Source organism: Daphnia magna, linkage group LG10, assembly GCF_020631705.1.
Source record: "Daphnia magna isolate NIES linkage group LG10, ASM2063170v1.1, whole genome shotgun sequence".
Classification (NCBI taxonomy): domain Eukaryota; kingdom Metazoa; phylum Arthropoda; class Branchiopoda; order Diplostraca; family Daphniidae; genus Daphnia; species Daphnia magna.
Window position 1 is genome coordinate 8,701,114 of NC_059191.1, and position 23,189 is coordinate 8,724,302.

Here is a 23,189-nt window from a genome sequence, read left to right on the forward strand (position 1 = left end):
GTCACTGTAATGACATTGCAATATTTAAAATAAGCACAAAAAACTTGTATTTTAAATAGCGCTTCTTCGAGTTTATCGTTACTTGACAATGCAGCGCCAGAGTCAAAACATGAAACACGAGAGTTTGTTTAAGAATAATTTCCCCTCGAGAGAGCTTTAACAGATGTTTTCTCACGCATGTATACGTTCTTCTTCCAGAGGGCATCTTGACTGTTAACCGCGAGCAGTTGGGTAGATAACCCAACCCTCCTTGCTGTATACTAAAAATTTTTTTTGTCAACCTTATACATTGTTAAAATGTTATTTAAAGTTTGTTTTCTGTCCTTGCTCGTTTACTTTTGCTCTGCTACAAAAGCGGACCCCGCCAATACGTATGATATTCTTTACAGCCAGGCGGTAGAGGCATATCTAAATGAGCAATGGGATGAGTGCGTCACGCGCATGAACGAAGCCATTGAAGATTACCACTTTTACAAGGATGCTGTTGTTGGCTGTCGATTGGAATGTATAAAAGCTTCCTTTGAAAAACCTTTAGTGTCTCCACAGCTAGAGGACATGAAACTATGGGAAAAGATGATAAAAAAGACGCTTTGCCTACTGAAATGCAAAAAAGAAATTTTGAAAAATCGAGCAGAACTTGTTGATCGTAAAGTTGAAGGTTGAATTTTAAAATATCTTTATAAATATTAAGTTATATATTTAATTGATATATTTCTTATTTTACAGCTGATTTTGATACATTGAAACCTTATGATTATCTTCAACTTTGTTACTTCAAAGTCAGTATTTGTTCAATATCCTACCTTTTGACAGAGCACTTAAAATGTTTTGTGCTTTATCAATTTATTTTCAGACAAATGATAACGTAAAAGCAGCTTCGTGTGCCTACACTTTCTTAACCATGAACACCAATCACTCAGTGATGAAAGAAAACCTTAGATTTTTCATTAATGAACTGAAGGTGGATCCAAACTACATCATCAACCTTGAAGCCAAACCATATGTTGACATGTACCTTAGGGGTAGTGAGGCCTACAAGAAGAAGGACTATGACAGAACTACAAACTACATGGAGCTTTCACTAGTAGAATACTTACAAGCTGAGGAAGAATGTAGAGCCCATTGTGAGGGTCCCTTTGACCAAGGCTGGTTTCCAGATTTCATTTCTAGTATCTCAAGTATGTACACAGCATACACATTCTAAATAATCTAGTTAAGCAGGTTTTACCAATAGGTTAACGACATTATTTGTTTAGATCATTATACTTTCACGTTACGCTGCAAGCGAAGGTGTGCCAAAAAACTACAAAACTTGAATGGCGAGATACATGACGATCTCCTACCTAGTCATTATCATTACTTGCAGTTTGCATATTTCAAACGTAAGCTGTTTCTTAATGATAATTATCCTTAATGTTTTATTAGTTTTTTTTAATGATCAAATATGTTTGTTCTCAATTTTTACAGTGGGCAATATCGAAAAAGCTTGCCAGGCTGCGGCCTCTTATCTTTTATTTTTCCCTAATGATGAGACCATGATTGATAACAAAAACTTTTACATGACGCTGGGCAACGTGAATGAGGGCATGTTCGTTCCGAGAGCCGAAGCACTTCATTACCATGAACGTGAATTAGGAGAGAAAGCGCTTCTCCAGTTCATAGAAGATAGCTTCCAGTTCGACGAGGGGGAGATCTTAGAGGCCACTGGTCCCGATTTTGTCTCCTTTAATACGGATCTAGAAGCCGTGCCCACGGATTTGATCACCGAAAACGAAATCCCCGGCAGCACTTGACTCATCAGGTTTTTCATGACAAATGCTCCCAATATTAATATTCTCGTAATGTTTTCTCTACAAAAATCTCTTAAACACAGTTATAGGTGTAGGTCCCTATAGCTATGTCTCACCCACTTGACCAATCACTTCCATTCATGTGGTGCCTTTAATTTTCCAATTCCAGAACTCTAAGTGCCAAAGAATTCGTTCTTTAAAGCTGCTCTTCTCCTCAGCGACCAACTATTAGAATTTTCAGCTACAAATACAGCTACAAAAATGATAAGTATGCAAAAAAGTCTTTTTTAGAAAACGATTTTTCTCGTTGTATTTTAAGGCCAGAGTTAATCATTCAGGTATAATATTAAAGATAATATCATGCCGTTTGCAGGAAATAAGCAGTTGTTGAGACACGTTAAATTAGGTACAAAGCCAAATATCAGACAAACACAGAAAAATCAAAACAAAAACAAAATAATATATGAAAAAAACAGAATTAGTTTCCGTTGTTCTGTCCTGAAAGAGATGCGATGCCCCACCCCCTGGTTGGTCAAAAGGTATAAAATTGGACACAAGTAATAAAGCGATTCCTTTTTTTTTACAGCGTAAGAGATGAAACATCGTCAAGGCGTTTGCTGAGTTTGCTTTATTTTCGTTTTTTGTCGTTTCCCACTTTTTTTAAAAATTTTCGTTTGAATTCCGGGTATGTGGTGACAGGAAGAGAAGAGAAGGAAAATTTGTTTTCTTTACTAGAATTGCAATAATGGATTGTTTTAACCCCTGAAGGAAGCACGGCATTCAACCAAAGGATCGCCATCCTGGCCGATGGGGCAAGAACAAACGGCTCCATGGTTACGTGCGTCGCAACGTGCGCCAATTCCGCAAACGGAGGACCTCGACGAGGAGGTACTGGTGCATGGGTCGACACATTGATATCCGTAACAGGCTTGTTGGCCGGGGCAGTCCTAGGAAATAAGGAGAACATGCTGTCAGTGCTTGTAGTTGTTATCGGACTTTGTTTGCAAAACTTACGGCGTGATCGATACATTGGCCTCTTCGGCATCCGACTAAGGGATCACCCAAATATCCAACGCGGCAGAAGCAGACTGGCCTGTCGTTTCCTTGACGGTCTGTGCCTGGTTTACAATCGGCATCCGTACCGCAAGGATTGGGGTTGCAGAGATCGCCTGTTTCGGCCAGAGGAAAGAGACAAAAGATTTGGTTTAGAAAAGATCCTCAAAGATTGCTTACGACAATCTTACTCTTGTCGAAAGGTCGGCAAGCAGTGAATGGATGTCCAGTGTAGCCCTTGGGGCAAGAGCAAATGGCCTTGTGGTTCTCGACACGGCATTCGGCTCGGTCGCCGCAAGCTCCTTGGCACGGGTCGACACACTTGAGATTGAAGCAAGCTTGGCTGGGACGACATTCCTCGTGTTGCGTGCATTCGGGATAGCATCTGCTGTACGGATCACCCAAGAAGTTGGCCGGGCAACTACAGATTGCGCGATGGTTCTAAAGAGCATTCCAGAAACAACAACATATGACATAATCATTTGCATAATTGTGGGGGGGAAACAAATTATTGAACGGTTTCCTAGAAATTCATACCCGAACGTTGCAGTCGGCATAAGTTCCGCAACTTCCACATGGATCTGTGCAACGGAAGCCTAGGCAAGCCCGGTTGGCATCGCATTGGGAATCGGTTTCGCATTCACGGCGACATCCCTGTAAGTCAGTGTTTTCTTTTGTTATTACACAATTTACTGTTTGTTTCTATTCATGTCATAAGAACCTCAATGGGATTGCCCATAAATCCATCCTGGCAAGAGCAGACGGCCCGGTTGTTCTCGACGCGACACTTGGAGTTGGCTCCGCACGGAGTGGGGGTACAGTAATCTCCACCAGCTTCAAATCAGAGTTTTAAAAATCATCACATTAAAACATCTCCTCTTTCAAGCATGTTTTCCCATTTTACTTTGACGGCTGGCCAGGTTGGAACTGGAAGATGGGTTGCAGGACACGAATGGATCGCCGGTGAATCCTTTGGGGCATTGGCAGACAGTGACGTGATTGCGAACGGTACATTCAGAATCGACACCGCAAGACGTCGAGCATGGATTGATACAGCGGTTGTTGTGGCAGACCTTGTCGGTGGGGCACTCGTTGTTTTCTGTTCGAGCCAATTTTTGAACTTGAGATATTGTCATTTAACGAAGGGTTTTGAAACTTACCGACACACTCTGAGCGACGACATCCAGTGTAAGGGTCACCCTCATAACCAGCACGGCAAGCGCAAACAGCCCGGAAGCTTCGAAGTAGGCAGTTGGCATTTGATCCGCAGTTGAAATTGGCGCAAGGATCATCACCAAAGGTTGAACTGCTACTAGTGAAAGAAGATCCAGCAGCTGGGCTAAATGAGGAACTAGATGAGCCGAAGGAAGAACTCGAGACAGGGGCGCTGCTAAAGGAACCACCGAAGCTATCGGATCCAGTGACGATCGTCTGTCGGTTACCACTAAATGGATTACTGTTGAAGCTGCTGTGACTGCTGCTGGAACCGGTCAGAATTCGTTGATCTGTACAAACAGGATATTGAATAGTTTGATTTTTAATCCTCGACAGGTACAATGTCAACTTACCGGTATGACCTGCAGTGCAGCGAGTAAAGGGATCGCCAGAGTAGCCGGACGGACAACGACAGATGGCACGGCGGTTCCGCGGTTCGCAAACAGCGTTGATTCCGCAAATGCCCTCTTCGCAAATGTTGACACATCGTCCCCTGGCGCAGTTTTGCGTATTCGAACAATCGTCATCGTCGTCGCACTGCGGTCCGCAACCGGTGATCGTGTCCGGCTTGGGAAAGAAACCCGACTTGCAGCGACAGACAGCCACGCCAAGCGGGCTGACCATACAATCCGTATTGGGGCCACAAGGATAAGGACTGCAGGGATCGTTACCTTGAGGTACAATTGGAGGAGAAAATGGAAACACAATGTCAAATCATTTGCTTTGCATATGACCAGGTATTGGTGCCACAGGGTCATGTGTGCTTCCATTATTACAGTCAAAAGCAAAACAAAAACAGGCCATCGGTGTAGACAAATGATTGATTTGTGATAACTGGTAGTTTTCCAAGGATCTGACAAAGAAGAAGAAGGGAGTTCACCTACTTTATGTATATTTCCTCATTCCGCAATCGCGATAGAATGAGAAAACGGGCCGTTATAGAGCCTTCAGGTACATTACAATTTGCAAACTGACTGGTTTTATGCAATTAAAAGTTCAACAAATATTTCTTCTTACAGATTATAATGCAAATATTGACTTCAAAATCCACTGACCCACAAAAAATTCAAATGCATTAGAATTTTTCAAATTTTTATTGTACCTGAAAAGCCTCCCATGGCGGCAGCCTGGGCAATCAGCAAAGACAAGGCCAGCATCCCGACCATTTCAAGATCTAAAAAAGAAAACATGTAAAGGTAAAATTAAACACTTTAGATATAATCGTGTATACACAATAGCCTAGCGTGTTTGATCACACGTATCAATTTAACCTATTTTAATTCATAGGTAAGAAATGCTTTAAAGAGACAGTGAACCAATTGGAAAACCAGTTGAGGGCTATGCCTTTCATGGGTTATCAAATGTTTTTTTTCCTAGAGTTTTTTTGTTTTTTTTGCATGTGTCTGTCTGTCGAGGTCGTGTGATGTGGAAGGGAGATGTTATCTGTCTTGCCAATTCATGCAATTCCATAATGGGCTTGCAAGAGTTCTTTATTTTTGTTTGCCGGCTTGCCAACTCAACCTTGACGACCGGCTTCCTACCACCATCCCCCTGATTTTCTGACGTTACTCGGCATCGCACGTAAATCCCTCCTTCGCCATTTATGGAAGTAGTTTTCTCTCTCGTTTGCCATTTGCACCTATCGCCAAATGGAAACGAGCTAAAACAAGACCAGCCCTGCCAACCGAACTCACGAATTCAAATGAGCAAGGTAAAGAAAACAAGAAGATGACATCTTTCTTTGTTAGTACATCCCGAGAGGGGGGGACTCTTGAGTGATTCAGTTCTGTCGTGTTATCGTTTGATTATGGGCGGGTCCCAACATTGAGTGACCTTCTTCTTTCTTTTGTTCTTTAGGCGGGTAGCGGTGGTGATTTCAGAAACTTACCATCTAAGGAAGAAGCTGAAAAAAGCGAAAGAAAGAGTGGAGATTGTTGCTGCGTGCTGCTGACCCACACCCTTCTAGCCTCGACAGCATAAGCTAACAACACGTACACGATTGAGAGAGGAAGAAAAAAATAAAAAATAACAAGAGACCCCACGATAAACAAGCCCATCCTATTTGATCCAACCAGAGTTTCACGAACGACCCCTGTGATTTTTTCCCCCACAATTTTTCCTTTGGATCTTTACCAACTTTCCAATTTTTGGCAAATACTTTTTTGTTTCTCTTTCATAAGAAAAAAAAACAAGATTAACAAGAAGTATTTTTTTTTTTAAAGGATATTTAAAAAAACTCTGGTTAAAATGTGTTCCCGAACGACATTTTCGTTCAGCCAAGGTCGATGCTAATCACGCTGCTTTTCTTTTTCAACGTTTCTTTTTATTGTTATTAGGGATCAAGAAACTCTTCTTCGGTGTAATTCAACAGAGGAAGAAAACTGGATAGTAAAGAACTGATGAAAACAAAGATCTTTCTAAACAAAAGTGTCCGTCCATCAGCATTTAAACCGCCCCAGACAACCTTGAAAGAGCTGCCATCAGAGTGAAACCATCTGCCGGTGACTGTAACTTTTCCCCCTTTATTGGGAACCTTCCCATCAGTTAAGAAACACAATTTAATTTGAATTTTAGTTATGATAAACGGTATTTTTTTATGTGTCTGTTTAGCTCCGGGCAAAGGTATGTTGCTGTTCCCTTCAGACGAAGGAAAAAAAAAAATAGGATACGAGATGAAAGTGATATTTGAATTATGGATGAGCTAACATATCGTTGGCCCGCAGGTTACGTCACATATTTCTTATTCATCTAAACTTTCTTAAATCCTTTCTAAACTAATTGGTTTCTTTTAACGCTGTACGACGAACACAGAAAGGACATTAGAAATAATTGCAAAATGAGAGTGTTTATCCAGTTGGAAACACTTAAGTTTGTACCTGTTGTGTTGTTAATGCGGTGGAGAGATAGGAAGTGCCTTTTCGTTGCCGAGTTGCGTCGAGAGGAGAGGAGGAATGGTACACCTGTGCGTGCGGACGTTCAGTCAGAAACAAACTGAAGCTAGATGGGCGTTCAGCGTCTCTTTTTATCTCCTTCAAGGATCACGTGTTGCAGCGGGTTAGGAGCTTGCTGGCTTGCTCGACAATCTCTGTCACTTTTTTTTTTTCGGGAGAAACCAGTGATGGAAAAAATCAAGTTTGTGACGTCAGCTATTGTCCTCCTCCTGGCCACACGAAAGAGGCATTTACTCGATCCCTCCCTTGCTCTTATGTTTTAGTTGTTGCTGTTGGATATTACACGTGTGCGTTGGCCGTTTCTCTGGTTTGCTGGTTTCGGTGAGGAAGCGACCTTGGTAGTCATTTACGTACACATTTACGTTCCATGTATTCGTTAGCTTCAACCGTTTTTTAATTTGTTTTTCTTTTAACGGAAATGAAACGATTTCGTCAGGTATGGATTTTACACTGGGCGTTTTCTCGAACGAAATGATTTATTATTCACGCTGACGTGATGCTGCAAGTATGACAGGAAGTCAATGAAGAACAAAGTGACCAGCAGCTGGAGACATCTGGGACCATCACTGTATGATATCTCGGATGAAGTTGAGTACATTTGTGTCTTATTATGGTTGATAATGTCGATTTAACGACTGTTTGATGTATAAAAGGAAAACCTTGCTTTGCCAAAACGGGATAAGATTTTTGTTGCCTTTTTTTTATTTTTTGAAAAGTGAAATTACGAACACGTCATGGAATATCAAGCGACGCCCATAAACGCAGTGGCACTTCATGTCCACCTCACTATGCAAGGTGAAAGGAAAACTTGGGCTTAGATAAAACGCATTTATTGGTATTTTTTCCTTTTTTTTGTGTGAAAAAAAAATTAAGGTAACGACAAAACTAACAGCGCAGACACATTTGCGTTACGTGCGTCATCGTTTTTGTTTGGAGTTTATGGGAAATGGTCAGCAGCAAATAAGGTGCTGTGTGGGTTTTCGTCGAAAAACACGAACGCAATACGTCATATGGTTGCAAGGGTTCACACCCTTTACGCAATCAAAAGCTTACTAATGCGGAAGGTCTATAAAACAAGTCGGGAATAGACGGGGTTTTCTTCGTGACCTGAAAAGCATGTGACGGGCTGAAATTTGTTGGCAAACGCTTTGCTTAGCCAACAAGTGTTCATTGCCCAATTTACCCCTGCCACTATTCATCAACGATGTTCGATGGCTGTTTGCCAAGTCAAATTCAATGAACTACAAAGCAATGATTGCTTTCGTCATTTTTCAATGGCGTCAGGCTTGTGTGTGTGCTGGGGTGAAACAAATTCGCGTGAACATTTATGAACAGTTCCTCGCAATATGAAAACAATAACCAAAAAGGCGTGTCGCCGGAATTTACGTGCAAAAATAACTCGATAGACGCCCATGCCTTCAATCGAAGTTTCCCTCAAAATGTCTGCGTTTGATTAAGGCCGGGCAGCTGATAAAAATGGTCGCAGCCTTCAAAGCGGCCATTTCGAAATGAACCAAAATTCTTGTTTCGTGAGTCTCGTTCGGCCTTGGGCTACTAAGATAACAGACAAGGATGACACTCTTTAAGCGATCAAGCTAATTCTTTATTCATTTTTTTTTTTTTGCATGACCAGTGAAAACATTGAATCGGCTTGCTGCTAATTTTTGCCTTTTTTGCAGGATTACCTACACTCACTTCGCGGAATATATAATAATTTTTTTCTAAACTTTATTCGCCATCTCTGATCGTAAATGTGTACTATTTCTTACTGAGCTTGTACTTTTTACCAACAGATAACGTTTTTCTTACGTGCTCATAAACATGATTGTTGACTTTCTATTACTTCCATCTTCCTCAATTACGTTAAATTTAACTTATTCAAGATGAAACTTGTGAGCAGATATATAGAAAGAGACGGCACAGGGTCAGTGCATCTTCCAAAATCAGTTATGAGGCAGTTGGTAATCTTGGTTAATGTTCTAGACGAGTCGCTCTCATCCCCGAGAATCCCGAGGATATGTGGCATGCATACAACCTTATATCTCACGGAGACACTATTAGAGCTTCAACAATCAGGTATCCTTCTGGAAAAAGTGCGAATCTGAAGTAGATCGGGTAATGAAATTTGAGTTGTATTGTTTAGAAAAGTTCAAACTGAATCAGCAACAGGCTCATCTTCCAGTAGTAGAGTACGAACCATGCTAACTGTGGAGGTGGAAACCATTGATTTTGATACTCAAGCTTGTGTGCTGAGGTTAAAAGGAAGAAATGTTGAAGAAAATCCATATGTCAAGGTATCATAAAATGTCCTTACTTGTTGTTGTATTTTTCCATTACTTTTTAAAATGCCAGATGGGAGCGTACCACACTGTTGATATTGAGCCTAACAGAAAATTCTCCTTAACCAAAGCTTGCTGGGATATTGTGGCTCTTGAACGCATTGACATGGCATGTGATCCAAGTCAGAATGCAGATGTTGCTGCAGTTATCATGCATGAAGGCTTGGCCAATGTCTGTCTTGTTACAGGAGCAATGACCCTGGTAAGAGCTAAAATTGATGTAACCATTCCTCGCAAGAGAAAAGGGAGCACCTCACAACACGAAAAGGTTAGTATACTAGGTTATTGTAACATTGTGTACATTAGCGTTACACTTGCTACATGATGAGCGTTTATTCAGGGTTTACAAAAATTTTATGACACCGTCTTGCAAGCTATTCTCCGGCATGTAAATTTCGAAGTTACGCGATGCATTTTGCTTGCCTCTCCAGGGTTCGTAAAGGATCATTTCTTTGAAGTATATGATGCAATGGGCTTCTAAAAATGACAACCGTATGCTTATCGACAACAAATCAAAATTTCTTCTGATTCACGCATCTTCAGGATTTAAACATTCGTTAAAAGGCTAGTTTGAAAATGAAATAATACGCGAATAGTTAAGCTTAATTGTTTACCTGATTTACTAGAAGTTTTAGCTGATCCCGCCGTAACATCGCGTATGGCGGATACCAAAGCCATGGCTGAAGTCAAAGCACTGGAAAACTTTTATGCAGTTTTACAAACAGAGCCAAGCCGTGCCTTCTATGGCCTGAAACACGTTCTCAAAGCAAACGAAGGCCAAGCAATTGATACCCTCTTGGTTTCCGATAATCTCTTCAGGTACTAAATTAAAAAGTGAAACCACCATTTTTGGTCCATGTAATTTATTTATATGGCATTCATCCTCTAGGTCTCAAAGTGTAGAGGAACGTAAGACGTACGTTAAGCTGGTTGAAAGTGTTCGAGACAATGGAGGCACTACGCGCATTTTCTCCTCTCTTCATGTATCGGGTGAACGTAAGTTTGAATTTATAACTAAATTAAGGAAAAAAGAGGAAATTTTACATTACTTACTCCTGGAACAGAGTTGATACAACTAACCGGTGTGGCTGCGATACTCAGGTTTCCCATGCCCGAGCTGGAAGAAGAACCGTTAGACAGTGATGAAGACTCATAGCAAATTAACTAAACCGAGGAATTCCTTGCCTTTTTCAAGTCCAGTTCAAAATATTTCCTGCTGCACTTACGTTGGAGGTGTAAATAAAATAAGGAAGTCACTGCTGATCAATCGGTTTAATAGCCCAGATGGAAATCCCATTATCTTTCAAAATTAACCTACTATTGACGTACGTTAAGTTCAACTTCCAAATAGGGTAAGGACTAACCTATTACCTTCTATCCCTTACTTGTAAAGTGCGTTAGGGACACGCACAGGGTACATAGTTATAGGTGGTGCAAAGAATTTCCCGATAGAGATTCTATTAAAATTTCCCGATAGGGATTCTTGCAAAACGTTCGTTTTTTAAATGTCGACGCCATGGCATGCGGTTATTGGACCCCCTAACAGTGGCCCCCGAGGGTACCCCGACACCCCCCCCCTCCTCAAATTAATTCAATCGAAGGGGCTGTAGCAGTGGCAGTCGACACCAGTCCCCATGTCAGTGATTTAGTTGAACGTTGTTATTTCAGCCATTTGTGAGAGCTAATTTTATGAGTTTTTATTTCTAGTTTTGGAATATCGAATCTTGCTTCTACTATTGTTTGTAGGTTGTGTTAATTTTTAGCAATTTGTTTGTAACGTAACGACGTACGTGTAATGTAACAAACGAACACCCCCGTACTTGAATGATTTTAAGATTTAAGAGGGGGGGCCAATGTCGGGGGGCTGGTGTCGGGGTACCCTCGGGGGTCCACTGTAGCGTTCCCCATACTACTACACCTCTGTAGTTAGGCGCTCTCTGGTGTAAAACTGTGCCAACGCCACCTAGTGCGCATGCGCAAATAGTAACGACGAATTAAGGCGTTGCGGCCCACATCTTGTGAGGACGAAAAATGGCACTAAATAATTGCCAGATTTTCAAATGAGTAGGCGCAGGCACATATGGTTGCAAAATTTGTGTACTATTTATCTTTTACAAATTTTTTCCCCGATATTGTGAATCACACATTCCGATTGTTATGCATTTCGTATTGATATGAGACAAACTAATTCCCAATAACTTTATTTTTGCAACATTAGCTGCAGATCCTACTATTGCTTTAAACAGCAAGACCAGCCATAGTTGTAGGTGGGTTCCTCAGCGAATCAACTAAAGAAAATACAGAATTTTGTTAACTGTTAATGTAATCGTAAAAAGAGGAAAAAAAATGTCGTAAATTGGCAATAACAAATGCGATATACCATAGGCTTGAAGAACAACGTTGATTAGGTTCGTAATGGGACCTTCAATGAGTTCCTTGAAGAAGGGCGCCAAGAGGTTGAGGGCGAAATCAACAATCTACGGAATTTTTAAAATTATAAAAAAATTTTTTCAAACGCAGATTGTGTAACATATTTTTACGATTTCAGCAAGCCAATTGAAAATTCCCAAGCCGGTAATTTCCGTACTGATGTGTCCAATTTGTTTCAAATCAAACACATCAACGACAACAAGCCCAGAGAGAATATCGATGGTCGACTGTGGAAGCAATTACAGTACAATAAGGTTACAATTAATAGTCATAAAGAAAAAACTAAACAAACAAACATGGAAGAAGAAGTTTATATAGTCGGCGGTTCCGGTCATTGAAGCAGTCGGACCAATATCCATGAATAGAATACTAATGGCATAGCCGAAAGAACCCTGTAAATATAATGGAATGAAAAACCAATTACCGTTACCGTTTAGTCACCACATACTAAATAAACCAACACTGTTTATTCCGCAATCGGATTCGAAGAAAATTATGGTCTCACTACTACTCAAGGTAGCGTCTCCGACTCGATGGATGGTTTCCATACCAGTAGCTAATCCATCATGGAGGTAAACTCCACCAGTAACTCCAGGATATGCATCCCATCTGTCAAAGATATACGTGGGAAAATAATTGTTTATGGAAAGCAACTATCTAAAATTTTAATCTCCATACGTAAAGCTGAAATCCCCATCAGGAAGTTGAATACGATCGAGTCCTTGCAAGACTATTTGCTCACGAACTAAAACCAACACCTGAATATTAAACGGTGGATTTTCCAACAAGGTTAAGTATATCTTCATAGCTTTAAAAAATAATAATAATAATAAATTACAATAACAATACCTCGTCCATGTAATCGTTTGCATTTCCTAGTTCGCCGTTACGGGTGCGAGACAACAGTTCTTCGGGAGCATTAAAAGAAAGGCTAAGAACTGGACGTCCTTTCCTGGAAACGGGTCGTCGAATTCCAGCCCCTATAAAATTTAACGATGGAGTGAAAATTTATTTACATACATAAAAATTAGTTTCAATGGCAGATAACAACTAACCATTCGAAAGAGCAACAAGAGAGAACAAAGCAAGAACGACAACCACTTTCATGACGAAGGAATTCAGCCTTAGTTTGAAGTAAGACAAAAGAACACGTCAGCTAAGAAACAGAATGCGAACTGCGCAATTCCAGTTGTTTTTTTAAAATCTTGTCAATCGCATAAAAGATGTACCAAATGACTGATCACTGATAATGTCTGTTTTCGCTAGATTACGAGTGTGATGACGATGGAGAACGAAGCCACAATGAGGAAAACAAAATATACATATACAGTACATTATCTGCAAGAAATGCAATGTGAATTTTAAAGGTGAAACGACGCAAATTGCCACGCTAAAAAAATAATTTAGTTTTAATGCTATTCCGCAGGTCGTTACCGAAGAAGCTTCCAAAACAGAAATAAAGGTATTAGCTCACTTTTTATTAAAATGGGCAATACATGCTGTCTTTATAGGTTTAGTCTGGATGAATAAACATGGAATCAACGCGGAAATCGTTTACAATGATAAGCTGAATATAGTACGGTTTGTAAATATTAGACTTAGGCTATTAAACCAAGTGACGGTCGACAGAACAGTAGATAACACACCTTGTCTGCATTTTCGGTCAAAGTTTGACAGATTTCATTATACATCGTACATCCTACAGATCGACAATTAGTTGCTTGTTACATCGGCTTTCCTACTACTTCGTTTTTACAGGAGTATTTTATTCTGACTTCTAACAGGCGTAACACCTGGGCGTTGAACCTGGTCTCAGCTGATCCGCTTGTATACTCCGGTGTTTTACATGTTCTGTTGGTACGGTTCAGCAACCTCCAAGCTTGTCATTTATGAGGCACTAGTGTCAAGTTGTCAACCTTGTTTTCGTATTACCAGATTCATTAGACCCATGGTTCCTCCACTATGGCTATTTTCCCTCTCAGAAAAGGGGTACCCTCTTGCGGGGAATGCTTTACAAAAAAACGAGGGTTTTAGGTTGGGGTGGTCGCCGTAAGAGTAATTTTCCGCCTGATGGCAGCGCCTCTTGCGGGTGTGTTATTTCACTCGACGCAGAGACTCATTTGTAGCCAGATGGCACTTCACTCTTCTCTACCGAAATCATTTGACGGGAGTGGGACTGGGACTAACTCCTAAATATTTCGTGCGCATTTTCCGCCATTTCTTCTATAGACATGTGGTCACCATCATGCTGTGATAGGACTTAATTTTGAATACGACTTTTTCTACTGGATAGTTTAGTTTATCTACGCATTTTCACTTTGTTAATGTCATTTAATGTTTTCCGACCAAAACTTGTCTTCCAGATAAGCTGAGGAAAATCCGATGCAACTTCGCTCGTATCACGTGGAGCCAGATGAAGTTTGGAAACTGGTGTGTAAATCAGTGGAAACCACAATGTTAGTATTGCTGAGGCTGTCATCTTTTGTTCGTATACATATTATTGATTGATGGGATTCACAAGAGCAATTTCTTGCCTGAACAAAAAGTATTTTCAATAACTTTTCGTATAGTTTTATAATCCTTCCATTTTTAGTTGTTTTCCTGATCACCAAGCAGAACATGTTTGTACAGCAAATTCTATATTTGTGTTACTTCTAATGCAGTTCATGGTTAAAAGGAAGTATATTTCTTTTGTTTTCCTAGATGAAAGTGGCTACTGATCTGAAAGCCATGAAATTATTGAAGTGTAAAGATCTTGGTATACAATGGCTGAAATTCCTGTTAATACTGTAAATATTCTAAGTTTTTACTATTTTTTGAATAATAATGAAGCACTATTCACGTGGTAATGTTGGAATTTCGAATCTTTTTCAGCGTGGATATTCTCACACTTTTTGCTTCATGAGACATAGACTACATTTTTTTTCCAACAATCAAGAAGTGATGTTTCATCGTGAACAGTTTTCTCTAAGCGTGATTTTACTGGTAAATGGCAACAGACCAGAATAGTAGGTCCATTCTTAAAAACAAAGAATCACCAGTGTCTGAATTACATGTTTTGGAACTTTGGAGTTAATGTTAAGTGATCTGCTGGATGGAAGTATGTTGCAGATGGAAAAGGATTCTTGGTAAGATGATAGATTACAACGTTGTGTAAGAAAAAAAAATTATCCACTGCAACTTTTTTTCAGTTTCAATTGGATTATGTCGCTTCGTCATCATAAACCCCAAGAAGCCATAACATCCAAGAAGCCATAAGGATCGCAATGCAGTCTTCAGCAAATCTGTGATACAAAACAATTTCTATTAACAAGCTTTGATTTTTTACATTCTTTTCAATCAATTTTACATGTTTTTGGGAAATCAGGCGTGGTATTTTGGCCAATATGCTTATTACAAGCAGAATATTTGGCACAATCAAGGAAGGATGAGACATGAAAAAAGGACAATCAGATTACAGAATGTACTTGCATAACATGCAACCTAATGGAGTCCTGTTATATTAACTGCATATTCACACAGAAGCTTCTAGCTGAGAAGAAGAGTGTTGGATTTTAAGAAACATTCAACATGCAGACTAAATCCCATATTATCCAATGCATTTCATCCTCCTTAGATAACTTTCTCTTCTCTGGTTTGATCAAAATCTTTTTCCTATGTGATGCAAATATGAAACAGTGGAAATGCCGAAAATAGGGTAAAATAAACTAGCTCCAGTTTATGTGTGGGATACAAGAAATGTGAATCATATCTTAAAGTTGAATTAGGTACTTGCAGATTGAGCAAATATCCTTCAGTGTTTCCTAGTATGAGTTTGTAGCAGGAGATATTGCACCATAGAAGACCAACAATGTAAACTAGTGCACAGAAGATGTTCAGTAATGAATAGCAAACGAGTGACACTACCGTTATGACAGAGCAACACAATTGACAACAGCCACAAGTTAACTATCAGCTAGAAATTTGGTAAGATCTGTAGTTTTATTGTAGAATAATTTCCTGGTTTCATTTTTAACCATTTCAAGTTTGGTGAAGTTCATGTAATAAAAAAAGTAATTTTGTTCAGTCACAGATTGGTAATAAAAAAATGCTTTATGAATTTTACTTTCATAACTTGTGCATTTTGGCCAAATGCAGATTTACAGAAGAACCTTTCATTGCCTGTCTATTTGCTTTTTTTAGTAATAAAGTATTTTAATAGTAAAACACCAATTTCCTAATAAAAATTTTCATCCACACAGAAGCGACTTAACTATTAGGCCAAAATGGCGCAGCCCAACAATGCTCCACCAGATGCTAATGGAACCTATTCTTTAGAAAAATCCCGTCACATTTTGGCTGCAGGTTTGCATTTATCTTGCTATAACGAATTAATGCCGCTAGGCGAGAAATTTCCATTCAGATAAATTAAGGTGTTAGATTTGAGATATTTGCTTGAAATGTAGAGCTATTCAGCGGTAAATGTGTCGTAGTAACTGAAATCGTACTTTCATAAGCCACGTATTGTTTATTTACTGTAGATGACTTCTGCTACTATGAAATTCTTGTTAACAATGAAAAGGAGAACATAGCTCATTTTTTACATTTCTGAAATTGTGACTTCCGGTTTTACTTCCGATTTTAAAATAGCGTATAGTTTCTTGCGTTTAAGTCTGTTCATAAAAAGATTCATATTTTCGTGATCCTCGTCAAATTTGGGGTCGAGTCTATGGGTCAGCTCAAAATACCCGAAAATCGTCAAAAATCGCAAAATTCCCTGAACAGTTCATAAAAATTCGCGATTTTGGCTAAATTCAGCTTTTGGCTGAAAACCCATCAGTCTTATCCAAAATTTTATAAGGATTACGAAAATTTTATTCGTTTTGTCATAGGGTCAATATTTTCGGAGATATTGGCTTTTTCCGGTGACTTACGGAAAATTTTTACGTGATTTTGCAGAAAGTAAAAAGTGAACTATATTCTTCTCACCGTTTTTGGTGTCCCTTTTCCTTTGTTTTTCTGCTATCTACGATATTGGTTGATCTTACGACATGTATGCGGTTGAACGGATGTGACATGTTTAGCGCCTTGTTCTGCAGTGAAACTACTCACTAAATTTTTTTGATCACGCTATCAAAATATAGTTAGATGTCTGAAATAGTAACGATCAAACACGTAAAGCGCTAAGTTTCGCACTTCTTTTTGAAGTTATATCTCTTTTCGTTGGCTATCAAATACGAAAACTAGATGGCGTGGTTGTTCCCCCAAATAATGGCTGATTGCTTGTAACTAGTGAAATCGATGTCTGTTAATTTTCTTAACTGTGTGTGGTGTGCTTTAAAGAAATATCCATCTAAAAATTAACGGTATGTTATCTACTGTCCTTTACTTTCTTTTTTATGTATGTGTTGAATGATAACACTTTAAATAGGCTGTCTTTCATATGTGACAGTTCCAATTGTTATCAGCTATGCAAGCTGCTCAGCTAGGAAATTGCTGGCTATCTATACTTTTGCTTTTTATCATGCCATTTACTCATGTAAAAGGTATAACTCACATTAGGTCTTCTGCTATATGATTTGACTGATTACTTTTTTAAATCAGGCTTGTTGTACTTAACGCTGGAGCTTGAATGCTTGATACTGAAGCTTGAATGTCAACAGTAAGACTGATTCTGTATTCTTATATGACACGTCTTGATTCAAGTAGTGCCAATTGTCTCATAAAATCATATTTTATTTGTGATTTTTCATTTGATGAATGCAGGTTTTCATCTAATTAGTGTTATCGGACATTGATGATCAATGTTTTATGTAAACAATCTACTCTATTTTGCATGCAAGAAAAATTGGCTTTAGCACCACTGCATTACGGTGGTACTGTAATTAACATGGTATCCTTACTCCATAAATGTAATGTGAATTCCTATATTAGAACCATGAGCGGGAGTGTGACTAGTTCAACTTCGTGTTCCAACTTTGACCGTCGTCTTCATCTTTGTGACTAAACCGACCAACATTCACCTACCTGAACGTCGTCGCTTCATTATGGTATTATAGATTGTTACCTAATGTATAACTTGGTTGGTCTAGTTTTCTGTCACATTATTGTTCTTTTGTATAATTTTTTACTTCTGTTGTAGAGATTGCCAACGGTAAACAAATAATTCCTGATCTTCCCCTTTTCTTCCGCCTCATCATCTTCATCTCATCGTCTTCAAGCTGGTCGTCTTTGCCTCACAGCTTTTAACCTGGTCGTCTTCGCTTCGCCGCCTTTAACCTGGTCGTCTTCGCTTCGCCGCCTTCTAACCTGGTCGTCTTTGCCTTACCGTTTTCGCCTGACCTTCTCCATCTCATCGATTTGTCGCATCTTCTTGGATCTCGCCTGCCTTCGCCTCATCGCCGTCGTCGTGGAGCCTCGTGTTTTTGGTATGGTTTTGTATTGTATTGTATTGTTGTATAGTGTATGTTGTAAGTTAACCCGTTGGCTGCCACCCATTTTGCTCCCCTTTTTTTTTTAGTTGTAGGGACCGGCGGCGCTGTTCTGCCCCATGGCTGATCGACCATGGGGTGGGGCAGTCGCCTTGCGCCTTAGGGCGCCGTAGGCAATGCACCAGTAGGGACTTCCCCTTGTCGATGCGATGGTGGAGTACCTGGGGTGTGCATTCCCGTAAAGGTCTCCATTGTCAAGTCAGCCCGGACTTGTTTTCGGACAAGTCCCCCTTTCATCGAATCCCTCAGAAACGATGCGTAGCGACTGTAGTAGAACAACCTACGGGTTGTGATGGCTTGGCAGCCAACGGGTTAACTTAGTGTTTGTGTATATGTGTATGTATGTATTGTATAACTTGTAATGTATTGTATAACATGTAATGTAAAATAGTGGTGGAATTGTGGGTGGAGGTGGGATAATACAAAATCAATTCCTTTTATATATTTGTGTATTGATTATTATCTAAGAGCAGGTCCATTTAAAGATTTACCAACTTGAACTATCATTTAGTAATCTAAAGACAAGTACTTAAAAACAATTTCATTTACAAGGCCAATTTCCACCTTCTATAAACTTTATCTTTCCAAAAGTTTTAAATTTCTGCCAGTGCGAACTCAGATGTTCTATAAGTTAACACGAAAACCATTTTCTCGATTTAATTTCCAATTTTACAGCTAGCTCCGTTCAGACATATATGCAACTCTTCACTGGTCGGCAAATTGCTTTAATAACTTTCAACTTTAAATTTAATTCAATTTCACTATCAAATCAAGAACACAAAGTTAAACAATCTATAGTGTGTTGATAGGCCTTTGAATCAGATTTTTTTCTCTTGGAATCCTGCTTTCTGGAACAACACTCCAACATTCCTCTGATGATAACAGATGCTCTAGTCCATATATCTCTAAAAAAAAAAAAAAAAAAAAAACAATTTAGCAGAAATTATACCTTTCATATTGTATTAAGGTTAAGAGCTAGGTAGAAGAAATGCGATGTCACACATTTCAACTACAATACTGAAGTAGATGAGCTACTTTTCGCAGTTTTTCCTGTCACAGTTTGTAACTAAAATATTCAGGTGTTCTCTCTTTAATGATAGATAGGTGGTGTCAGACGCTCTGCTACCGAAGCAACGACATTCTTCATAATTATTTACATTTTCCTTCCTTCCCATGTTTAAAGAAAAAAGATGAAATTGCTAAATCTATCTGACCTATTCACGACCCGAATCAGAACAATAGTAAATCAAATAAACGTACCAATGCAAACGTTTAAAACTATCAGCTGATGGAATTTGAGAAAATTCCTCGTTTGCAATCATACATTCGATAAATTAAGTGTTACCGACATCAAGACGTCTTGTCAACAAGGAAAACATCTTGAACGACATAAAACAAACGTTCCAAAATAAGCACAACTGATACGCAACAATAAAAAACAAGAAATGACAAAATGTAAACTATCGCATTGCTGGGAGACAATACTACGTAAGTTAGCGCAAGAGAACTTGGTTCAAACGACTGGTAATATCTACTTTGGAAGAGGGAAAACATTGACAACAACGAAACCACCCACGGATAACTGGACTTTTCAATGTTTGAATGCAGCACGACACGTTCTTTCATTGTGAGCGTATATAAAGAGTTAACTTGTGATAGTGAAAAACCAACTATGAGGTCTAAAAGGAAATTTAAAACCTCAAAAGGTGGTCTTAACTTTTTTAACTTTACCAACCTCCGTAAACTTCTTTCTTGATCTAAGATAGATAAAATACCTCCAAACATTTTGATGTATGATCCGGTAATCGGTTTTCTATTCTAGCAGAAATGACGTATGTAGTTCGAAAACGAACAAATGAGATAATTACGCCACAACAGCAAGCATCACAGGATTTCAAGGAAAAGCGTGGGAATACTATTTTGATCCTATAATACACAAAATATCAAGAGTTGAGATGTAAAGGATGATATATTTCAATTCTTACCAAACCCTGATCTTTTCCATCTCACCCAACAAGTGACAAATCAAGTACCAAACTGAAGCTTCCTCTCCATGTAATTTCTTGTTCAAACACCTGAAACCAAACAGAAAATAATTTAACACAATCCTTTATAATTCCAAAGCTTTAAGATGTCCAAATATGATCAGTTACAAAGGGGTGTAGGTCAAACAATACAGTCGAAGGGGACCATGCCATTACTGTACCCTGACATTTAACACAGACCAGAAAACTTGTAAAGATGGGTAAAATGTAGGCAAAATGTCTTTAATGATCAACTTTTAGAATGATCAACATTGGTAGAATTAATATAAAATTTTTTATTTCTTTTATGGTTAGAGCAGTGACTAGCTGCCAAAGTTTTACAAATAGACATACTTAAGATATAAAAGCTCGGACAATGCATCAGACGATGACATGTGACATGGACATGGCGATGGCGATAGAAATGGCGAGGAAGGAAAGCACTTCAGATGAATATTTGTCCCAGGGACGTTGCCAGATCAAGACCGGATTTAAGAAATATTAGAGGCAACAATAAACTAGGGCTAACAATAAACACTTGTAAAATATGCAGTGAAGGCAACTGGTTAGTTCACCAGATAAATTATTCTGCGTAAAAGCTCGAAATTAGATACGTAAAGTACTGGCATGTGGTGTACTTCATGGTACTGGTTCGCCAGAATTTGTAAAAACCGGAGAATACTGGCAGGCCTATTTAGACCGGCTAACGCCATCTATCGACAAGAAATCAAAATATTTGGTTTACAGGCAAAATACCCCGGAATAGCTCCGATGTCTGCTAGTCTTTCGTTTTTTAGTTGACGCTGTGTTTTCACGAAAAGTGAAAATAAAACGTGTAGAAGAACTGCCAACTTTAGTAACTGTAGATTTTAAGATGGGAACAGAAAAGGGAGAAATCAAGCGGAAACACGAAGATCTCGATGACGCCGAGGAACCAGTTGTGAAAATAAGTACAGCTGTCCTTGTCAATTAAAAACGTTAACTGACGCGCTTAATGCCTATAATTTGCTTTTAGGAGAACCAATTGTTCAATCTCGTTTGTGCCCTTATTTGGATACAATTAACAGGACTGTTCTTGATTTTGACTTTGAAAAACTTTGTTCCGTTTCACTCACAAGGATTAATGTCTATGCTTGTTTGGTGTGTGGAAAATACTTCCAGGGTATGTTTTGCTCAAACGTACAGCTGACATCAGTTTAAAGACTTTGGGATTTAAATATTAGGAAGGGGTCCTAGCACACATGCATATCTTCATAGTGTTGGGGAGGGACATCATGTCTTTCTAAATCTTCATACCCTAAGATTCTACTGTCTGCCAGACAATTACGAGATCATTGATTCATCACTGGACGATATCAAATATGTGTTGAATCCAACATTCAAAAAAGCAAATATTGCAGTATTGGATATTACTGACAAAGTTTCAAGAGCTTGTGATGGCACCCTTTATCGTCCTGGAGTAGTTGGGCTTAATAACATCAAGGCTAATGACTACTGCAATGTGGTCTTACAGGTACATAGACATGACTATAAAAATGGAAAAATAACAGATCATTTACTCTTTTATCAGGCTTTGTCACATGTGGTCCCATTGCGAGACTATTTTCTCAGGGAAGACAATTACATTGGCATTAAGCGCCCTCCCGGAGATAACAACGTTATCCTCGTCCAGCGTTTTGGTGAACTCATTCGCAAGCTGTGGAATCCGCGCAACTTTAAGGCGCACGTTTCGCCACATGAGATGCTTCAAGCTGTCGTTCTCTGTAGCAAAAAGAAATTTCAAATCACAAGCCAAGGTAACAAAATCAGTGAAATATATATATATATAATTTTTTTTCCGTTTTAACTGTCTGGTTTGTAGGGGATCCTGTTGAATTTCTGTCGTGGTTTCTAAATGCATTACATTTGGCTCTTAATGGAACAAAGAAGCCTACTTCTTCAATCATTTATAAAACATTTTTGGGTGCCATGAAGATCCATTCTCAGTTAATCCCACCTATTGATGCGACTGATAAAGAAAAGGATGCGTTAATGATGACTGCCGAGTACGTTGAAACATACGTCGACTCGCCTTTTCTCTTTCTAGCAGCTGATTTACCTCCTCCTCCTCTGTTCAAAGACGAATTTCGGGAGAACATCATTCCTCAAGTGGAAAACTAAGTTGAAAAATCTTAGATTATAGTTTTTAACCAATATCGTTTTTTTAGGTTTCTTTGTTTACTTTGCTGTCTCAATTCAATGGGGTTCAGCAGAAAGAGTACAAAACGTACAAGGAAAATTTTTTGAAAAGATTCGAGTTGACACGATTGCCACGTTACATTATTCTCAACATTAAGAGGTTTACAAAGAACACATTTTTTGTTGAGAAGAATCCAACCATCATCAATTTCCCCATCAGGTTTCTAGATTACTTAAATCTTGTGTAATTTCTTTCTAAACCTTAATCGGCCACGCTTTTCAGGGGAGTCGATTTTGGAGACATTTTGAGTGCAGACGTCCGGGCTAAGCATGGTTGCACAACGTACGATTTATTAGCTAATATTGTTCACGATGGAGAACCCACCAAAGGAACTTACCGTGTCCACATACTACACAAGGTAAATGAACATAACTGCTGACTGTTTTTATTGCAAACTTGAGCCAACTTCTTTTTTTTAGGCGACAGGTAAATGGTTCGAAATGCAAGATTTGCACGTTACAGAAATTCTTCCGCAAATGATTACTCTCACAGAAGCCTATATCCAGGTAACTAGAACAAAAAAGTGAAAATAAATAGTGCCCAGATTAAAATAGGACAACTTTTTCAGATATGGGAACAATCTACGGTGAGCAGCGACGTTGAAATGTCTTAGCTGATTTCCTTCAAAACTGTAACACTTGAGTTGAAATAAATATTCAATTTCGTACTAAGCGTTTA

At 39.0% G+C, this 23,189-nt stretch overlaps 5 protein-coding genes and 3 long non-coding RNA genes across 10 annotated transcripts; 5 read left to right on the forward strand and 3 right to left on the reverse strand.

Moving 5' to 3' along the window:
- The first annotated feature begins 123 nt into the window (after nucleotides 1–123).
- Nucleotides 124–2,061, forward strand: LOC116932870 (prolyl 3-hydroxylase 1). 2 transcript variants are annotated; one of them, XM_045180459.1, is made up of 6 exons: nucleotides 124–658; nucleotides 727–779; nucleotides 854–1,178; nucleotides 1,257–1,382; nucleotides 1,468–1,801; nucleotides 1,874–2,061. In XM_045180459.1, exons 1-5 carry the CDS (start codon nucleotides 298–300, stop codon nucleotides 1,791–1,793), a joined length of 1,191 nt encoding a protein of 396 aa, XP_045036394.1. In that variant the 5' UTR covers nucleotides 124–297; the 3' UTR covers nucleotides 1,794–1,801; nucleotides 1,874–2,061. The 2 variants fall into 2 exon arrangements, with proteins under 2 accessions (XP_045036394.1, XP_032796654.2); XM_032940763.2 differs by having other exon boundaries at nucleotides 125–658; nucleotides 1,468–2,061.
- Nucleotides 2,062–2,071: 10 nt separating this feature from the next.
- Nucleotides 2,072–7,092, reverse strand: LOC116932869 (neurogenic locus notch homolog protein 1). The gene is made up of 10 exons (XM_032940762.2): nucleotides 6,935–7,092; nucleotides 5,161–5,232; nucleotides 4,412–4,729; nucleotides 4,004–4,348; nucleotides 3,748–3,942; nucleotides 3,565–3,677; nucleotides 3,381–3,497; nucleotides 3,035–3,284; nucleotides 2,805–2,959; nucleotides 2,072–2,737 (listed from the first exon to the last, which is right to left on the reverse strand). Exons 2-10 carry the CDS (start codon nucleotides 5,222–5,224, stop codon nucleotides 2,546–2,548), a joined length of 1,749 nt encoding a protein of 582 aa, XP_032796653.2. The 5' UTR covers nucleotides 5,225–5,232; nucleotides 6,935–7,092; the 3' UTR covers nucleotides 2,072–2,545.
- Nucleotides 7,093–8,771: 1,679 nt separating this feature from the next.
- LOC123477090 (protein pelota-like) lies at nucleotides 8,772–10,611 on the forward strand. The gene is given in 9 exon segments (XM_045180460.1): nucleotides 8,772–8,933; nucleotides 8,993–9,085; nucleotides 9,153–9,303; nucleotides 9,362–9,616; nucleotides 9,689–9,799; nucleotides 9,801–9,912; nucleotides 9,975–10,167; nucleotides 10,238–10,344; nucleotides 10,413–10,611. Coding segments are annotated over 9 exon segments (1,155 nt in total). The 5' UTR covers nucleotides 8,772–8,892; the 3' UTR covers nucleotides 10,505–10,611.
- An 816-nt stretch (nucleotides 10,612–11,427) lies between these two features.
- Nucleotides 11,428–12,994, reverse strand: LOC116932873. Its single transcript, XM_032940766.2, has 8 exons — nucleotides 12,834–12,994; nucleotides 12,628–12,758; nucleotides 12,457–12,536; nucleotides 12,240–12,387; nucleotides 12,075–12,170; nucleotides 11,889–12,005; nucleotides 11,729–11,825; nucleotides 11,428–11,636 (listed from the first exon to the last, which is right to left on the reverse strand). Exons 1-8 carry the CDS (start codon nucleotides 12,883–12,885, stop codon nucleotides 11,587–11,589), a joined length of 771 nt encoding a protein of 256 aa, XP_032796657.1. The 5' UTR covers nucleotides 12,886–12,994; the 3' UTR covers nucleotides 11,428–11,586.
- Nucleotides 12,995–13,010: 16 nt separating this feature from the next.
- LOC116932874 lies at nucleotides 13,011–16,114 on the forward strand. The gene is made up of 6 exons (XR_004399772.2): nucleotides 13,011–13,145; nucleotides 13,205–14,567; nucleotides 14,653–14,906; nucleotides 14,970–15,064; nucleotides 15,146–15,744; nucleotides 16,020–16,114. It is a non-coding gene; the product is annotated as an uncharacterized LOC116932874 (long non-coding RNA).
- On the reverse strand, nucleotides 15,064–16,054 carry LOC116932876. Its single transcript, XR_004399775.2, has 2 exons — nucleotides 15,884–16,054; nucleotides 15,064–15,777 (listed from the first exon to the last, which is right to left on the reverse strand). It is a non-coding gene; the product is annotated as an uncharacterized LOC116932876 (long non-coding RNA).
- Nucleotides 16,115–16,875: 761 nt separating the features above from the next.
- LOC116932875 lies at nucleotides 16,876–18,688 on the forward strand. Of its 2 annotated transcripts, none has more exons than XR_004399773.2 (6): nucleotides 16,876–17,123; nucleotides 17,189–17,303; nucleotides 17,362–17,419; nucleotides 17,524–17,633; nucleotides 17,692–17,807; nucleotides 17,900–18,688. It is a non-coding gene; the product is annotated as an uncharacterized LOC116932875 (long non-coding RNA). The 2 variants fall into 2 exon arrangements; XR_004399774.2 differs by having other exon boundaries at nucleotides 16,881–17,123; nucleotides 17,210–17,303.
- A 2,323-nt stretch (nucleotides 18,689–21,011) lies between these two features.
- Nucleotides 21,012–23,178, forward strand: LOC116932881 (U4/U6.U5 tri-snRNP-associated protein 2). Its single transcript, XM_032940773.2, has 9 exons — nucleotides 21,012–21,222; nucleotides 21,288–21,434; nucleotides 21,496–21,785; nucleotides 21,843–22,068; nucleotides 22,134–22,420; nucleotides 22,480–22,670; nucleotides 22,734–22,869; nucleotides 22,931–23,017; nucleotides 23,080–23,178. The coding sequence occupies exons 1-9, from the start codon at nucleotides 21,147–21,149 to the stop codon at nucleotides 23,122–23,124; spliced, it is 1,485 nt and encodes a 494-aa protein (XP_032796664.1). The 5' UTR covers nucleotides 21,012–21,146; the 3' UTR covers nucleotides 23,125–23,178.
- Nucleotides 23,179–23,189: the final 11 nt, after the last annotated feature.